This window comes from Mastigoproctus giganteus, chromosome 4 (genome assembly GCF_048544385.1).
Source record: "Mastigoproctus giganteus isolate SK-2022 chromosome 4, ASM4854438v1, whole genome shotgun sequence".
In the NCBI taxonomy this organism is placed as follows: Eukaryota; Metazoa; Arthropoda; class Arachnida; order Uropygi; family Thelyphonidae; genus Mastigoproctus; species Mastigoproctus giganteus.
The window spans coordinates 125,984,616-126,004,110 of NC_143578.1; the positions used below are offsets into that span (position 1 = coordinate 125,984,616).

Sequence of the window (19,495 nt, forward strand, 5' to 3'; positions counted from 1 at the left end):
ATAACGGGAGAAAAAAGAAAATCACAACACTCAACCACTTAAGATCAAGTGTGCTCCAAAAGTTTTATCTGTTAATTCACCTTGAACTGAGGTGCTCAGAAAAATGCATTGACCTTTTATATGCATAGCAATACTCCTTTTAACAGAAACCAGAATTTTAGCACCATCCAACAAAGGTCTTATCACTCTTGAAAGAAAAATTCAAGAGTAGATTTTGCAGGATTAATACTCAGCCTAAACTAGAGAAGGTATTGGCAGTGGTAATATGATGAAAGAAAGCATGCTTATACAGCATCAGAAATAAAAAAATTACAACAATAATAATAAATAAATAAATTATCCGCTTTATTTCATTTTCCAAAAATTTCCACACATCCATCCTAACAACCATCCTTTTTCTAGTTGAACTTTTATGTTCCCTTGTCCAATTATTTAAAGCCTTAAACACTTCAAGCAGGTCTCCCAACAGTTATCTAGTCTAGTTTTCAAACAATGAAATTAAATATAACACAAGTCTCTTGATAAGAATATCCTTGACCTTGGCATCACCAAAATGGTATGATATTCTGGGATCACTGTTACTCCAAATGCAGTACCTTACATTTATCTATGTTAAACTTCGACTGCTGTTTTTCTGCACATCTGCCTTATTTTTGTTGAAACAGCATGACCCTGTTCACCTCTGGAAAAATTCAGCAACAATAATCATTAAACTTGATATGACTATATTAAACATCATTAGTAAATGTTAAAAACAGTAAGGGAACTCAACAGTGGATTAATTTATAAAGAGCAGTGGCCATTAATAACTACTTTCTGTCTCTTAAAATAGGTTTGGCAACTTATCATTGATCTGGTTTGTAATGGCCTGCCTGTTATCTGATCTGAAAGCATGTTCATTACTGATATAGTGAACAGAAAACCTAAAGAGTCTCTCTGTGAAGCACACCAATGGATTTTCCTACTATGTATAATATTCCAACTTTCATAGTGGCAAGATGAGAATGCTACAAACATCTTCAAAATTAACATAGTAGTGGCATTCAGGGAGTTTTAATACATCCAGACATATATGATCTTGAATGCACCATTGATGTATGTTATGAAGGGCTGTAATTTGAAGGGCTTATATAATATGGAGTTTGGGCAAGGAAGCCTGTCCTCTTTAAAAGAGTAATCAAGATTTAAAATTAATTAAGTAATTACTTTAAAAGAGTAAGCTACTGCCCCTCACTTTCATTCATCTAATTCTTTATTAGATGAACGAGAGGAGCAGCTTTTCAAACAGCTCACAAGTAAGCAAGAGTAGGGTATGTAGTATTTTTTTTTTTTTGGTAGTCGTTGGCGCATAGGCTTCTGTGGCCATAATGCACCTCCCAAGGTTTTTGCAGTACTCTGATCCAAGCCCGAGGCGGGAATCGAACCCGCGACCTTTGGGTTGCCAGGCAGGCACTTTACCCACCCGGCTAGCCTGGTCGGCCTGGTATGTAGTATAGGGCAGTAATAATCAATGTTGGATGTTGGACATGGCCAGCAACTCAATAGTAAAGCTCTTGGGAAAATCTTATTTAAGGCCTATATCAGTTCATTTTATGTGAATTGCATGTTGGAAAGAAAAGAATAAACACTGCTGCATTATCATGTTCTTGTCATTATTTATTCTTCATGAGCTGGCAATGAAGTCCATCCATAAGGATGGGTCAAGATGCTTAGAAGAAATCAAGGCAGTAGTCTAAGTGGGGGGGGGGGGTATTCCTTACTGGAATTCTCTTGGTACTGTCAAATGGGTGGATCTCGGGTGATTAAACATGGTCCAGACTCTGGAGCAATTGATATGGTCATGCACGGCTCCTGATTCCTTCCATCATTTATGTAATTCTTGCTTTGAAACTGATTAACAGATTGGGATCACCAGCCCTTGACTGTGCAGAAACAGTCATTGTTTAAGAGGCTACATACACGGTAACAGATTTCATCAAATGTATTAAGAGGTCAAATAAGAGGTGAATATGCACTCTTTAATACTTGTCAAAGGATGTTGGCTGTGGTATATACACATTTTTCTACATCAAGGTATTTAAGCAAGTTTTGTGTTCTGAAATCAGGATTAAGAAAGAAACATATAAAATTGAAAAATTAGACTTACCTCCATAAATCAATTTTTGATAAGCTGCAGGAAACTCTTTTCCTTTCTCTGCTTCTATCTTCTCTTTAAAAGTCTTTACCTATATAATTTGAGAAATGTAAACTGAACATTGATCAACAAGGTTTTCATAACATAACATAAAAAGAAATTGTTTAAATTCCACTTTTTTTTTTTATTAACATGTCAGTTTTGAGGGGGGTGGGAACAACAACTGATTTCCATACATTAGAAAATAAGCACTGAATAAGTAAGCTTATTGAACAGAGCTGGCAATACCCATAAGGCTAACTAAGAAATTTCCTGGGGGAGTGCCACATATTCTGAACAGACAAAAATTGGCAAATCCAACTAAACATACAAAAACTTAATGAAAGTAAGAATGGTTATGCTTGATAACAGTTAAATCTTTCTGAAGTGTTTAATTAAAATAACATTTCACTCCTACATCAACTTATTATTAAAACTTACTAGGCGTACACATCTAAGAACATCAATCCTGTTAGTAAATGTAGGTGAAACAGAGGACTAGAAAATAGGCGTACACATCTAAGAACATCAATCCCGTTAGTAAATGTAGGTGAAACAGAGGGCTAGAAAATATGAGAACCTGTTATAACAAGTTTGCTGTTAGCTATCAGTTGTCATCGGTGGTATGCATTTGAGAATGTGTACATTTTATTACCTTTCATTTTTCTTTGTATAAAGTGATTTTCTAGCAACCAATATTAAAAACATCACCGTCATAGCTGTGTGACTTCGCCAGGTTCACACATCCAGAGTGGTGACTTTGGGGGGCAATATGCTATTATCTCTACTTAGATACCACTAGATCAAATGACCTTAGAAGATCATGAAGGATACTGCACATTGCATATATATGCAATCTAAACTTCACTGAATGGATGAAAGGAAAGAAGGATTTTTGCTGTCTGCAAATGCCACGAATGAATGAAAACTGCCATTTCTGTTTTTACAAAAATTTGGGTTTTTAAAAGAACAGCAAAAAATAAATGGACTGGCAAAACACTGCTTCTGCAACAAAGCCAATTCCACATAGAGGTCTTCCTGCTTCCAATGAGGAAGAATAGAATTCAATGGATTAGACAAAGAATCATACCTAATTATACAGAGTGATCAGATCAATTACCTAGAAAAATCTATCATCAACAAGCAGAAATTTTAGAATAAATAAAAATTTGATAGCTGGTGGTAAAAGAATTTCCATAATTAAAGAGATATAAAAAGCTGTCAACATTTTACATGCAGGATTCTCTGTGTGTGTGGCTAAATATAAATAATCTAAGAAGAACTGCAATTGAACATAAGTTGAAGAAATGCAGCTATTCACTGATTTATCCGAAGTTTGAAGGCAGTTTTATTACATAATGAAAATAAAAAGCCCTGAATACCTACAGCTCATTCCATTAGAATAACCCAGCAGTGGTGGTGTCCCAATTTCTAGCAGAAACTGTAGCAGGGCACCTGAGATTTTCTTTTAAATTTTTGGAATTTTTTTTTTTTTTTTTTATTCTGCTTGAAAACTGACAATATTTCTTTTCTTAATGGACTGCAATACTTATTATATGTAACTTTTTAAGTTTTAAAAATTATTAAAAATTTTAAATGCCAAGTGCATTTTAAATCCTTTATTTTCAAAAAAAAAAAATAAATAAATAAATAAATTTTGTATGAAACACAAAACAGGAACACCAGTCTCTTTCATCTTTCAATTTAAAAGACCATAATACAGGATTTGGTGTTATTGTCTTTATGCTGTGAAAACAATAAATCTTTGAAAAACAAGAAGGGTAAGACAGTAGATGTTTAGTGACCTAATGGGAGAGGAAAAAACAAGAAACCTGAAACTTTAAACAAACAAGCATTGACACGTCCAGTATCACTCCATTCTTCATGCAAAAATCCAAATAGTTGCAAAAATGGTGGCAGGGCACTGACAGGTTCTCACACCCAATTTTGTTGCAAAAACCATAAGAAACTTACTTCAGAAACTATTGCAGTAAAGTCTGGCTGGCTGTATTTAGGAAGGTAAAAAAAATAATAATAATAAAAAAATAATAAAGAATTTTCATCACTGATTAACAGTTAACACGAGAACATTGTTTTTAAAGGGCACCTGTGAAGTATCCACTGCCACCACCACTGGATTAAAGAAACCTATAAACACGTTTCCGCAATACTGAAATGTAATCAAACGTGAGGGAAGTGCACCAAAACAGTACACCAAGTAGCCAAAGCAACTTTGAATCAGTTTGGTTTAACATAAGCATCTGAAAGTCACTAATCTGTTACATTATGGTAGTGAATAATCTGCATCAATTTAAGGAGGAATTAGGCAAATTACATTGGAAAACAATCCAGTCTAGTAATGGAGGTAATAATCTGGAAAACAAGATTATTATCTCCATTACTAGACTGGATGTTTGCAGTCCATTACAGGCAACCCCAGTATAACACGGTACTTCTACAACACAGTTTCGCTTTAACACGATTGATAAATTGCAGAAATCCTCGCACAACACGGTACTTCTACAACAAGGTTTCGCCTAACACAGTTTGAGAATTGTTGGAAATCTTGCATAACAAAGTATTTTTGAGCTTTTGTGCTGGGAAAACCCTTCTATTATGTTAGATGTAATTTTCAATTCCTTCCTTTTTTGTGAATCCCTGCTGTTGACTCCCTAGTCGTTATCGCCTCGTGATATTTTTCTGAAGCACATTTCTGGAGGTCACTACCATAAAACAAAAACAATTTGCACTTTCCGGTTTATTGGTCTTTTTTGTTAGTGAAATCAATTATAAATGGGTAGTAAACTCGATCTTCTTGCATTTGCTATAGTACCGATAGCTGGAATTCTGTGGGTTTTCATGTTATTATGGTGAAATGTGTTTCCCCTATCATGAAGTATTCAATCATATAAAAAACAAATAAATTTTCAGAAACTCATTACTCCATTTCGTGTTTGTTGCAGCTTGTGCGTGCCAAGTTCTTTGTTATTAATTGCTTATTTTTACTGTTTTAAATTTTACAACGACAAAAAAAAGTCAGTGAACAGAAATATCAATTAGTATGTACATATTACAGTACGTATTAATTAAGCTATGTATGTAAGCATAAATTTATTTTTATTTTGTTAACTGGAAAATATTCTTCCGATTTTCACGTCAAACATCATTTAAAGTGGGGATACACTGTATTTTGTTGGGAGATCCCTGGGTTAGGTTCTGTGCTATTGAACTTGTGCTTGTTTTGAGACCATAAAAAATAATTGTGACTTTGAAGAGTGCAGTTTGTGACTTTTAAATAGAGCAGAAAATACACTAAATCTAGATGCTGCAGAAGAGGAAGAAAATTAAATGAGTACATTATCTGACATATAAGTACCATAGTTTGTAAGGCAAGACATTTGTTCAGTTATTACTATTTAAGTTACTTTATTATAAAAATAAAGTTAAAATATTAAGTTATTACTACTATAAAAATTTAATTTTCTGATAGTTATAAAAAAATGGCGTATTTTTGTCAGCTTTTGGAACAAACCCCCCGGTTTTTTTACTGGTTCTTAGTCCCATATAACACGGTTTCGCATTACACAAGATTTTGTAGGAACCAAACCAAAGTATTAAACAAGAGGGTTACCTGTTACTTCAAAAATAATTCTTAAAATTTCACATAACATCACAATTTCTACTTATACAGGTTTTTGTGTTTGCCCATAATACATCTTATAAAATTTAGGGATGCAGACATGACCCTGATCTGTTGTATTAGTTGCAAATAATGTCTGCATGTGCTCACAGATGGCAGTAATATTGGAGACAGTTAATATATGCTGAGACTCATCTGTTTGCCTTCCACTTTTCTCTTTCAGTAACAGAAAGACAGTTGCAGTGTGAGTACACGTATATATTTTTGTTTATAAGAATGTAACCAACTTTGAACATTATGTCAATAGGAAATAAATTCCTGGTTTATGAGTTTTCTCTTTACAAGTGCACACTAGGAATGATTTAACTCGTAAAGCCAGGAACTACCTATATATCAAAATTGTCACAAAGTTTATCTGTATATCTAGTGCATATTGCTTGTTTCTTTTGCATTTTGCTTAGCACCATATTGTTAAAATGCTTAAGAAGCAAAGGAAGTGTCTAAAATACCCTTACAATTTATGATCTGAGAACAGACAAACAAAAGAAAACAAAACAAAACTGCACAGAAAAAAAAAATATCTACTAAAAATATTACTAAACATACATATTCTTTGTACTTCTGTTTATAAGATTAGTGATCAAAACAAAACTTGGTGTACCACAAACCCAAAGATGGGGCTAAATGGGAAATTAAAAGTATCCCTTTTGCTATTTCTATGATGAGGCAAGAACTGCACAAGTACATTAACGACTGCTATATCTCCATGACAAAAACATCAGACCTCCAGAAAAAGCAAGCAACAGCATCAAATATCCTAACATATCATCTGCAATTAGGAATGTTTCACATAATGAAGACCTGCCAATTCATGGAATAAAGGAAGCAGTGATGAAATTAGGTTTCTTGGGTTGCAGACTTTGCTGTACTGTCTACTTCAACAGATTTGGACTACAAACCAGAAGATTATAATAAAGCAGTGCATTTAATTAAAGTAGAAGAAGCAAATAACTCAGTAGTTTTTTTATTTTTTTATTAAGAGATATTAGAACCGATGGTATTTAGTACTGTGCATGGGTTGAAGGTTGAGAAAATGAAAGAAGATTCTTGTTGACATTAGACTTGAATTTCTGTAGATTGCAATTTTCAGGAAATATGTATCGGGGAGGTTATTCTAAAAAACAGAAGTTAAAGAAATAAATGAGGAAGAAGAAAAGTTGGTTCCATGAGTTTGACAGTAAGAGGATGCTAACTGGTAGTAGCATATGTTCGGATTGGTCTGGAGAGAGAGAGAGAGAGAGAGAGAGAGAGAGAGAGAGAGAGAGAGAGAGAGAGAGAGAATTAAAGGTAAAGCTGAACTGCAAGCATTATCAACCATTGCAGGATGAAAGCTGCCTCAACGATTCACACTGAGGGAAATTATGGAAGCCAATTCAGAAGAACAGTGCTCAGAACAGTAGGGAAGATTTATGATTCATACAGAGAAAACAGCTGTTGGGAAAAAAGCAACACCAAGAGCAAAAGTGAAAACCTATTTTTTTAGATGCAGATAAAGCCATATTTTTGATGTGATTAAGTGAGGGTAATCCCTAATAGAGATATGTGATCTTGTCTAGAAATCCGAGTGTCATCAAAGATAGCATTGGGGCAGGAGAATCCTTTTGCAAGATATAAGACAAGACTGAGTTTTAGAAGGATTGAAATCAACTAAGCTATCTTTCCCTCACGGTAGAATTACCTGGAGATCAGCATTTAAGGAACTGGTAGTGGATATTCAAGAATTTGAAGCTGTTTGAGCAGGGCAAGGATTCTCAAACTGGCAGATGGAATGCAATGTGCTATCATCTGCAAAACTATGGATAGGATTTCTAATCAATTAAAAAAGGTCATTAATATACAAGAAGAAAAGAGTGGTAGAAAAAAATGAACCTGGGGGGGAACACTAGCATTAGCAGAGAAGTTAGAAGACAGACAGTTGTCTACCATCACTTGCAACAGGCAGTCAGAAAGAAAACTGGATAGCCAATTACAGAAAACAATTAGAAAACCATAAGACGGAAGCTTATTTATAAGACGTTTATGCCAAACACAATCAAAAGTCTTTGAAATATCAAGAGCAACTGCTTGAATTTCACCAAACCTTTTCACTGAATTTGCGTGTGTGTGTGTGTGTTATGGAGGTTTAACGGCACATAAGCTACTGTGGCTATAATGTGCCTAATTGACAGGAAAATGCTAAAAACAAAATTCAAGTGTAACTAAAAACATAATTTAGGTATAACAACTTGGTTGTGTTTACAGAGATATTTTAGAATTTTTCATATAGTCCAATTATTTTCAGATAAGAGAAAAACTCATTGATGTTTGCATCATGGTTGGTTGATATGTTGTTTAGTGGCACAAGGGTGCTAAGGCCATATTGTGCCTGATTCTATTCGGTAGTGCAATTACCAGTTAAAATCTGTAAATTAATCCCATCTGCTTTAAGAAATAAAAGAACTCAGCTAGATTTGCATTGTCTCCAATCAGATGGAGTAATGTCAAAGGTTCTTGCAGATGTGAAAGCGATTTGAAAATTTTGTTTCAATAATTATTATAATTATTGCAATTTATTAGAATATGTCTCACCGTAAGTGTAGTCTGACAAAAATGTACAAATAGGCGGATCTTCACCCTTCAGTAGATAAATATGAGTTAGACACATATGTCCAATACGCATCCTAGCCAGGATCACCTCCTCTTGCCTATTTGATCGCATTCTTGATGGCCACAACTTAGGTTCCTGTTTAAACTGAAGCAGTTTATTGCCGCACTGAGCCTGCCAGATTTGCAACCATTGCTCTTCACACACGTTTTTTATGACTGATTTGTAGTCTGTACATGGCACTTGGTAGTTAGGAGATCTTGCAGTGATTGGAGGTTTAACGGCTTGATCTGCATATTCATTTCCTTTGATGCCTACATAACCTGGTATCCAACAGAAAGTGACTGATTGGTTTACAGCTTGTAACGCAATAATCTGTGATCTGATTTGCTTAAGATGGGGTGGATTGGTTTGGATGGATTTTTCAATGATTTTATTGCACTCAGAGAATCAGAGTAGATCATAATTTGCTTCATGGACAGATTAATCATGTGATCCAGAGCTATTTTAATCGCCCACAGTTCAGCAGAATAGATGCTGCATTCCTTTGGAAGGGACACAGAAGTAGAAAAGATAGAAGAAACTGCCGCTGCGCCCACTGTCGTACTTGTTTTTGAGCCATCGGTATATATTTGAAAACACCGAGAATTTTCTGCTACATGTGCAGCATGGAGTTTCCTGATGGTAAGGTCTGCTGCTTGCTTTTTCCCCCATTGTTGGATTGAGAAATCACAGACTGGTGTATAATCGGACCACGGAGGGTCGCGAGTTCTCATTTCCTGAAAGACATTACCCATGTCTAGATTCCATCATTGTGTTAACTGTAGCAACCTTATCCCAATAGGCTTGTTTTCGTTAGGTTTTTTTTGTTTTGATAAAATGTGGTCCATTGTGGATCAAATAAGTATGGCGAGATAGGATGAAAGGGAAGACTCCGTATTTTTGCTGCATAGTTGAGGAGCATTTTCCTCTGAAGATGGAGTGGAGGTTTGTGTGCATCTATATATAGACTCTGTACAGGGGATGTTCTGAATGCTGCTAAAGCAGTTCTTAGGGCACTGTGATGGATAGTGTCTAGCCAAGTTAGTGCACTTTTCCTGGCAGAGTCATAGATTGGAGCTCCGTAATCCAAGCGAGATCGGATTAATATCCGATATAGCCGAAGCAGAGTGCATCGGTCGGCACCCCACGTCAACGAAGATAGTACTCTGAGGATATTTAATTTTTTCAAGCAAATGGTTCTCAGATATGTGATGTGTTGTAAGAAGTTTAATTCATTGTCCAAGATTAGGCCAAGAAATCTAATACTATTGGAAAGAGGTATGGTGAAATTTTTAAGATACAGTTCAGGCTCAGGGTGGATCTTACGTTTTTTACAGAAATGAATACAGTTAGATTTTTGTGCTGATAGGCGGCAGCCATTGCGAGATATCCACAGCTCAGTTTTGTTAATTGAGATCTGAAGCTGTCTCTCAATAGAATTCATAGTTTCCTTGGCATAAAATCATGAGATCATCTGCATAGTGATATAATTCTACTGTGCTTGGAATATCATGGATGATATTGTTTATTCTTATTAAAAATAGCATAGACTCAAGATAGATCCTTGAGGGACCCCCTCCTGTATATGAATTCTAGAAAGAGCATTCAGATGACTACCCTGAAAGGTTCTGCCCTGGAGAAAGCTCTGAATAAACAAAGAAAGCCTGTATCTTCAAACAGGCCTATGGGGCTGGGAAATTCCATACTGCAATAATTAAAGACAAACACCAGCCAAGGTATAAAAAAATTTTTACTATAAAAATAATGTGATACACTATCGGAAGACTAAAATATTACAATAAATTATGATAAAATAAACTATGATAAAACGTTAAAAATATACTGAAGCAATAAAATTATCTAAAATAAACTGGATTAAAAGCGATAAAACCTGAAGCTTTCGGAGACTGCTGTCTCCTTCTTCAACAGTATACTATTACTGCAATGACACATCCTTAAGTAGCAGACCCATGGCACTCATGCACGTGGTCCATCAGACATGGTCGGCATTCCCCACGCGCGCATCGGAAACGGAAGTGGCTCGGGAGCGTGTCAAACAGAACCGATCATCCCGTCCGAGGACAACCGCCGCAAACAGGGGGTGTAAACGTGTCCCCCTGTTAATAGTATTACGACTGGATGAACCGATTCACAAGCTCTCGAGCCACTTGCGTTCACAAAATCCATGGGCACGGTCCGTAATGACCGCGTCTTCAGGTTTTATCAGGTTTTAATCCAGTTTATTTTAGATAATTTTATTGCTTCGGTATATTTTTAACGTTTTATTGTAGTTTATTTTATCGTAATTTATTGTAATATTTTAGTCTTCCGATAGTGTATCACATTATTTTTATAGTAAAAATTTTTTTATTCCTTGGCTGGTGTTTATCTTTAATTATTGCAGTAAAGGAAGCCTGCCTCGTAGACCAAATAGATAGAACTATGGCTGAAGTATTTCCTGTGGGAAAATGAACATAAGTATGTGCACTGGTGTTCAGCAGAGTTAGATTTTGTTTGTCCAGTAATGTTTCTATTAGCTGCCCTCTTTTATCCATATGGAGACCCCCATAATGGGTGGTGTCCATTAAAGTCACCCATCAAACAAATAGGTGGTGGTATCTGGGCAAGGAGCTCATCAAAGTCTCTGAGTATATACGTTTGGTTCGGTGGAAGATAAATAGAAACACGAGATAAAGATAATCCAATTTCTATTCTTACAGCAATAACTTCTAAATTAGTTTTTAAGGGGATTTGTCTAGACGGATTAGTAACGGATACCAAAACCGCTACACCTCCATGGGCTGCAGTTGCTACATTCCTGTCACGCCTGTACAAAATATATTTCTTTATTGAGGGGCTCACTTGTGGAGTTAAAAATGTTTCCTGTAAACAAATGCCTGCTAGATTGAAATCTCGGATTAGGTCATAAAGTTCATCTGTATTAGTACGTAGTCCTCGACAATTTCCATTGTAAAATGTACTTCATTATTTAGTGTTAGTGGTAGGATGATCAGGTTGCTTTTTAGAGGCAGTAGGCTTATTGCGATCTATTTTAATTTTATCTTTTTAGGAAAGGTAGGCCATCCAATGTCCATATCTTCTTCGGCATGAATTTCTAATATAGGTTCTCGTTAAGTTTTGTCATCTGTATTCATTTCTGCAATATTAATTTGGTTTTTGTAGAAGATTCAGCTTTTGCCATCCTGGTCTCACTTTGGGACTTGATGCCACTAGTAGTGGGGATGGAAATTGGAGTATTACAAGTCTGGTCTCTGTTGTTTTGCTTCAAGGATGGCTGAGGAACTGAAAGCTGAGCTCTAGCCCATTCAGCAAGTGATATGTTCGGTGGTTCTGAGTCACTGGTTTGTGTAGCAATTGAACGATATTTCTTTGTAACATCTGCATATGTACGTGGGCATATCTTTCAGTATTTGTCGTCTCGCTTCCTGATAAGTCACTTTATTTTCAACTTTAAATTTCTGTATTTTTTTCCCAAGTTTCCATAACTTGCAATTTCTAGAATATGTAAGATGATCTTCCTTGCAGTTAGGGCAAACTGGAGATGTAGCAGTACAGTCTGTTTGAGTGTGATCCTGGGATCCACATTTTGGGCATATTGTGTTTCCTCGACATGTTGCCCGAGAGTGTCCGAACTTCTGACACTTATAACACCGTAGTGGATTTGGTATATACGGGTGGATATGCCAATTTAGATCACCAGCTTTTACAGTATTTGGTAAGTTTGGAGTATTGAATGTGAAAATTACACTGCGGGTTGGAATGAGATTGCCATCCCTATGAGTCAAAATTCTCTTAGCTTGTATGACCTTTTGTTCTTTAAGTTCTTGTACAAGCTCCTCTTCTGTTACATTCAATAGATCCCACTCAGAGATAACACCTTTGGGACTATTAAGGGTTGAGTGGGGAGATATTTTAACAGGGATACCACCAAATGTTGTCATCTTTAACAACAATTCTGAATGTTTCGACTGTGTAGTTTCCACAAGCAAATCCCCTGACTGTAACCTTTTGACCATTTTAGGTGATCCAGCAGCATTTTCTAGAAATCTCTGTATAATAAATGGAGAGAGTTTGCTCACTGGTTGACTAGTTAAGGAATGGATAATCAGGAAAGTTGGATACTCAGGTTGATGATTATCTATTTTTAAGCGCTTATGTTGCACACTACCTTCATCAGAATTATACCAATCTATGGTATTTGAGCTTGAAGGCTCTAAGGCTGATTAATTTTCTTTATCCATGTTGGCTCCTTTTCACCCCCAGGGTGAAAAGGAGCCAACAGGGATGGCAACGTACTAACTCTTACGCTTGTGGCGAAGCGTAAGTGTTAGTACGGTTAGTATATACAATAAAGAAAAAGGTACTTTCCTTATTCTGGCTCTCTTTCTATACTTTTAAAAAGTAGAGCTAATCAACAGAAAGACTTTTGAACAAAATAAAACAAAGAAAAACTCAGTCGCTTTAGAAAATCGCAGTACAATTAGCACAGAAGATCGCTTGGCCTCAAGAATCACTTGCCACCTGGGCCACTGAATTTGCCCACAGGTTGGGTAACATAAGTCAGTATATCACCAGTGCATCGACACAGACAGAATCTATACTGGTGATCATTGCTCAGATGGAAGGTTTCTAGATAGCTTAAGAATTGATGGTTAGTAATTTCTCCATTATTTTAGAAAGAGTAGAAGTAAGTGCAATGGGACAATAATTGGATGGTAGGGATTTATCGCCCTTTTTTTTTTAGGAACTATATGGATATGAGCAAATTTCCAGAAGAAGAGAAAACACCTATGGCATCAGAAAGTGATAAATGGCAACAAGAACATGAGTAAGCTCAGGAGTACAGGTTTTAAGAACAAGTGGAGAAATATACCACCAGGACCTGATGCTTTCTTGGCATCAATACTGTTCAAAATTCTCTTGACATCCTTTTGATGTGCCTCCACAGGAGGTAGTGCCTTTTCAGTGCTGCCAGTGGAGGCACTGAATGGAGTCTACTGGGAATGGTATGAGGTGGTTTACCAAGATCATCAATACACAAGTTAGAAGAGTAAAGTAGGATGCTAGCAGGTCAACTTTATCTCTGGCTGAAGTAATACCATAACCATCCAGTTTTGAGAGAGTTGGGAATAAAGACTGGCAAAAGTTGTGACCAACAGCTATAGCAAGATACCAGAATGCTCAACTACCATTTGTTCAAGAAGCAACTTTTCTGCTGTTAGCCTGTTCAAAATCTAGTTTGGGATGATTAATAACTGCTTTGCAATAGTTGTGAGCTTTGGTATAGGCAGAAAATGAATCTGGAAATTTGCATCAAACCAACTGTGATATGGACCATTCTTATCTTGAACAGCCTTAGCACATTCATTGAAAAACCAGGTAAATAAAGGATGAGATTTTAATGTGTAGTGTTGAATAAAGGATTTTATCCTACAAGAATAATTTCACTAACACAATCTGAACAAATGTTGACATCAGAAGATTTGAAACAGTAATCCAACCGAGGGAAAAAAATCTCCCAGATCATCCCATTTTGTATTCATGTAATGCCAAGTCGAGAATGGCCATGAGAGAAAGACTCCATTGGAGAAGAGGCCATCATCAAGATTTGGTCTGATGTGCCTATCACTTACCTCATCTGTCTACTTTGAATGGTTATTCATGAGGAAAAGATCAAGGTTGTGTGTGTGTGTGTGTGTGTGTGTGTGTGTGTGTGTGTGTGTGTGTGTGTGTGTGTGTGTGTGTGTGTGTGTGTGTGTGTGTGTGTGGTAAGGATTGTATGGTATTCTGTAGGTAAATTAGTCAGTAATATTTAAGCTTATTTAAAGCTAGTCATTTAAGTTTATCTAAAGAGCAAGCAGAACTTGGTTTTAGGTAACAACAGTGGAAGTTACTTGAAGCAAGAACTAAATTTAAAGTACAGGCAGTTTCAGGCTTTACAAGTCCCCGGGTTTAAGAGTTCTTTTTTTCAAGTAGCAAGTGTCAACAAAATCAAATGAACATTAATTGCAATAAATAAATGCTAAACATTCATAAATACAGTATTTCAAATCAGGCGTGTAGTTATACAATACCGTACTACTATGTGTGCACTTGTTCAGGCAGACGAGAGCATCTCATTGACTCACATAACATAAAGCAGTTACCATGCTGACATTACGCTAAGAGTGGTTGTATTGCTCTTCTTCATTTTCACTGTCTTGTCTTATTTCAAATTTATCCAGCTTATTAGGTGGGATAAATATGAAGGGTGTTTGGAATAAACCCTTCCTCAGTTTATTGATAATTTTGAAGGATTTTAAGAATCAGCAGAGATCATACAAAGTGAAACAGAAGCAGTTTAATATTGCTAACCAATTGCAGCTTAAGGTTTCTACAACTGACGTCACTGGTCTGCTTCAAGCAAACAATGCAGAGTTCACAAATGAAGACCACCTTGAATGGTAAAATGTGAAAAAGAAGCTTAGGAAGAAAAAGATTTAACAGCTGAAACTCCTGTTCGTTCCTTCACTCTCAAGGGGCCTGATGAAGCTTTTCAACACACAGAAAAAGCAAATGAGATTTTCGAGTCACAAGGTTCTAATTTATAGCGCACCAGAAAAGTTTCTATAGATTTAAAAAATGCTTATGCATGCTATCATGACATTTATAAAGAAAAGAGAAGACGGTCTAGGAAACAAATGACTAAGCATTTCTGAAGACTACGATGACTCCTTGGGCTTCCAACAAACCAACAACTAGTGCTGAACCAGCAATGAGTGATGAACCACCAACAAGTGTGGTTCATTTAGTCGATGATGAAGAATAAACATTCTTTAACATTTGTATGACATAAATAATTTCTTTATTATAATTTGATCGATAAAGGCTATATTTTCTTTTTTTTTTTTTTTGAAAAATAAATCATTGTTTATGTGCAAACTATTGTTTTGTTGACCTTCATTTAACATTACTACGGTCAAATTTCATTATTGTGAACGTAACCACTGTTTTGAACATTATGTCTATGGGAAATAAATTCCCAGTTTACGAGCACATGCTAGGAATGAATTAACTAGTAAAGTCGGGAACTGCCTCAATATCAAAATTGTCAACAAAAGCGTTTTCAAAATATTTCGGTATGGAAGATGCTATAAAGATATTAGTGATCTTCTAAATGAACTGGGCAACTAAACACAATCCTAATGAATGGCATATATTTATTGATTCCTCAAAATTCATTGGCAAAGAAGTTTTGCTGCACAATGGAAATGCATTCCTTAGGTTTCTCTATTCATGCTATTGGCTTGAGAGCATGTACATTTCTTGAGCGCAATAAAATAGTGGCATATGATTCAAGAAAGCAATCTTATATAGCACCAACCAAAAAAAAAAAAAAAAAAACCTCCAATCACTTGTCCATCCCCACCAATGTGTCTAGTTTTTCCTTGAAATTATTCAAATTGTCCACTTCCACAACAATACCATTCTGTCTTCTCCCACTCAACAAGGGACAAGACTGCCACTTAATAAATCCATGCTGTGACTGCATTATAACTACACTCCTGTCTAGGTGATCCTGTATTACTTCTTTAACAAGTGTCTCCATTATTTTCCATGGAACAGAAGTTAAGCTAACAGGTTTCTAATTATTCATGTCACCCTTTGATCCCTCTTTGTGAACTGGGAAAGACTGCCAGAGATTCACACACCTCTAGTCCACAGAAACCTTCCCTTAATTTAATAATGCTCTCATAATTATGGCTAAGGGTCTGCTTACCTCCTTTGCTGTCTCCCTTAATATAAATGAATGGATCCCATTTACTCAGGTGCCTACTTTATGTTTGGCCTCAACAATTTCTCTTCTAATTTTCCTCTCAGTTATCACAAAATCATTTAGTTCTCTGCTAGACTTTGATAAACATCTGGCATTCCCTTCCCTAAAGAATTCCTCATGTGTGAATATAGATGTATAACACCTATTCAGTTTGTGAGCATGCTGAGTAAGATGATCAACAGCTAAACTACTGATATCAAGTGTACCAATGTAATTCAATCCCTTCTTTCTACTGTTAAATAAGTAGTCTTTGCTGCTTTTCTATGCCAGAGATCCATGGTAATCTGCCTTGGTTTGCCTAAACACCTTTGTGACTTGTTTCAGACTAGTTTATATCTATTGTAGGCTTCTGTATCACCTGATAACTTATATGCATATCACACATTTTTCCTTCTCTGCCACAAGCATCCTTAGTTCATCTGACATACACTTAAGTTTAAGCCTTGAACTTATATTAGACCACTACATTGCTACTTTTTCGTAGATGGCATTACCTCTACACATACTTTTCTGTGCAAAGCCCACCAAAATGAAGTGTTTCGCATTCTATTTGATTATTAGTCTATGCCAGTATAGTAGCAGCTTCTACAATTTCTTCTCCTTTCCATTTAGAATTTATTGTTGATAACATCAGTTGTTCCCACTTCATAAAATTTAAAAACTGTCTGATACCACTATAGTCACCTTAACAAAAGCAAAAGCTCTTTCCTTTATGTATACAGGCAGACATGTTTGGTTTGGTTTTACTGGTGCGAAATTTAACGGAAAAATTGCAAAACGATTTTCCTTCCTGAAGCTGACACCGCTTCAGGAAGGAAAACTTTTGCAATTTTTTCGTTAAATTCTTTTAATTAATTTTCTTATTTTGAATTGCGTTAAATCAGTTTTTAATTGTGTTAAATCGATTTTTAATTATTTGTTACTCTAATGTAAGATTTTCGATTTTTTCATTTTAATTTCTGGAGAGTATCATATGGAAGTGTTCTATGTACTATATTGAGGTAACCTTCTCTTATTATTTTACAAATATTGATATCAACATAGAACGTATTGAGCATTACAGCTCTGGTTCATACTATGAACTATTAGTACACTGTGATTGCTGCCACCCAGTGGGTCTTTTACCTGCAGATTCTCAATGCATGAAGAATCACTGCTGATAACCAGATCAAGAGTATTGCTTCCTCTTGTTGCCTCTCTAACATGCTACTGTGGAAAACAGTCTTCCAAGAAATCCACAAAAGTCTTGCTAGTGTTTGAGTGACAAATCCACAAATTCCAGCCAACATCTGGAAAGTTAAAATCTCCCATTATGAGACATTCTGATTTGATGGCCACTCTATTTCCCTGTATAGCTGTTTGGTATACTCATCACAGTCATTAGACCTATAACACACTCCTACTAAATCACAGTGTACTAAATCCCTTTCGTCAAGGGATTCTCTTTGGCGGAAGGGCAACCTTATCTATCTTAATATGTAAATCTTCGAGTAGCTCTTGGATGCAAATACCAAATGACTGGTTGACAGTCTGACAGGTGTGATACAAGCTTTCTCACCATGTGTGAAAACTGATATCTATGTTGGGTGGTCTGGCAGGGATTTCAGTTTAAAAGCTAATGCTTTTAAACTGAAATCCATCAAAGATGCAAGGAGGATGTTGACACCTCTTGTGCATAGCTAACAAATATGTTAAAGAAACTAAGTTTTTTTTCAAAAATGTGTCCCAAGAATTTTATACCTGTCACTACTGGAATAGCATTTTGCCCACATCTCAATTCAGGTTCAGGATGAAGATTACATTTATGACAAAAATATATGCAAAACTGATCTTTTGCAGTGAGAACTGAATCCATTAGCCATTCAGGAGTTGAGATGATCGATGGCTTGTTGCTTGTTTTTTTTCAATAACCCTCATATTGCATTACTGTAAAAATATGCTGAAGTCATCAACACAGAGAGTATGGTTTACAACTGGAGGAAGTTGTTCCATAATGGAATTCACTTTAATAGCAAAAACTTGTAACATAATGCAAACCTTGTTGGGAAACTCCCTCCTATTGGCAGAAAGACAGCAGATCCTACATGAACTTGAATTGATTTACAGGATTAAAAGTTTTCAATAAAAACAGAAAATCCCTAACACTGAGGCTATAAAGGTCTTTAAAAACACTGATTCTCTAAGTTGTGTCATACACTTTTTCCATGTCAAAGAAGACTGGCACCAGGTACACCTCTTGTTTTTAGGAAAACATCAGATTGTTTTCAGTCTAATTAAATGGTCCAAAAGGATCTATTCCTTCAGAAGCTGCATTGCATGCTGGACAGGAGGTCATTTGCTTCTAAAAACCATATAAGATGAGAAATGATCATTCTCTCCAAGATTTTGCACAAACAGCTGGAGTTACAGGTTGATAGTTGGAATTTAGGATCCTTTCTTGGCTTAATAATGATAAGGATGACTTGATGCAGTTTCTGGATGCCTTGTGCCAAGCATCCAGAAACTGCTCTTTAAGAAAGATTCTGTTATATAAGAAGAGGTGATCCATATATTTTGGTAAAAGGTGCTTACCCATTTCATAATGGACATTATATATTCCCACAGCACTTGCCTTAATAAAGGGTAGGGCTCTTTCCAGTTCTTAAAAATAGTGAATGGCTTCTTGTATGGGCAAAGGTTCTTTGATGAAAATTTAAATGCATGTTTTTCATTCTTCTGTTTCAAGATATTGAAACAGAAGAATAAGATATTTCATTCTTCTGTTCGAGGGGAAAAAGGTGATATTGAAGTTGCAAATATTTCCCCAAGAGCACTAGCTTTGCAGATAACCCTGCAATGGTACATATACCTGAAGAGAATGTGCAAGGCTCAAGGGACAGAATTTTTCTCAGCATGGTCTGTGCTTGTTAACAAGAGAGACTGTTTTTACAGGAATGGGATACACTTGAATAGAAGGGATGCAAGAATATTTGCTGATGCTTTTAATGCAGTGATAGGTGGGTCAGAAAACTGCCAGCTTGGGGAGATACACAGACCAATAGTTTAACTACAGCCACAGGCAGAGGTGAAAGTGATTCTTGTACTGCTACTATTGGTGCATGCAGCAGCCTGGAAAGCAAGGTGTCTGGGATTTCTGTTGGTTGGCTGATTGTTTAAGAA

The 19,495-nt window shown here is 36.0% G+C and overlaps 1 protein-coding gene across 1 annotated transcript in view; it reads right to left on the reverse strand.

Annotated features, from left to right (window-relative positions):
• LOC150087047 (lysine-specific demethylase RAD23A-like) overlaps nt 1-19,495 on the reverse strand; it is a 186,011-nt gene that overhangs the window by 129,729 nt on the left and 36,787 nt on the right. The window contains exon 2 of the mRNA XM_090372915.1: nt 2,147-2,225. Within this exon, the coding sequence (XP_090229041.1) occupies nt 2,147-2,225 (79 nt within the window). The remainder of the gene's footprint in view (nt 1-2,146; nt 2,226-19,495) is intronic.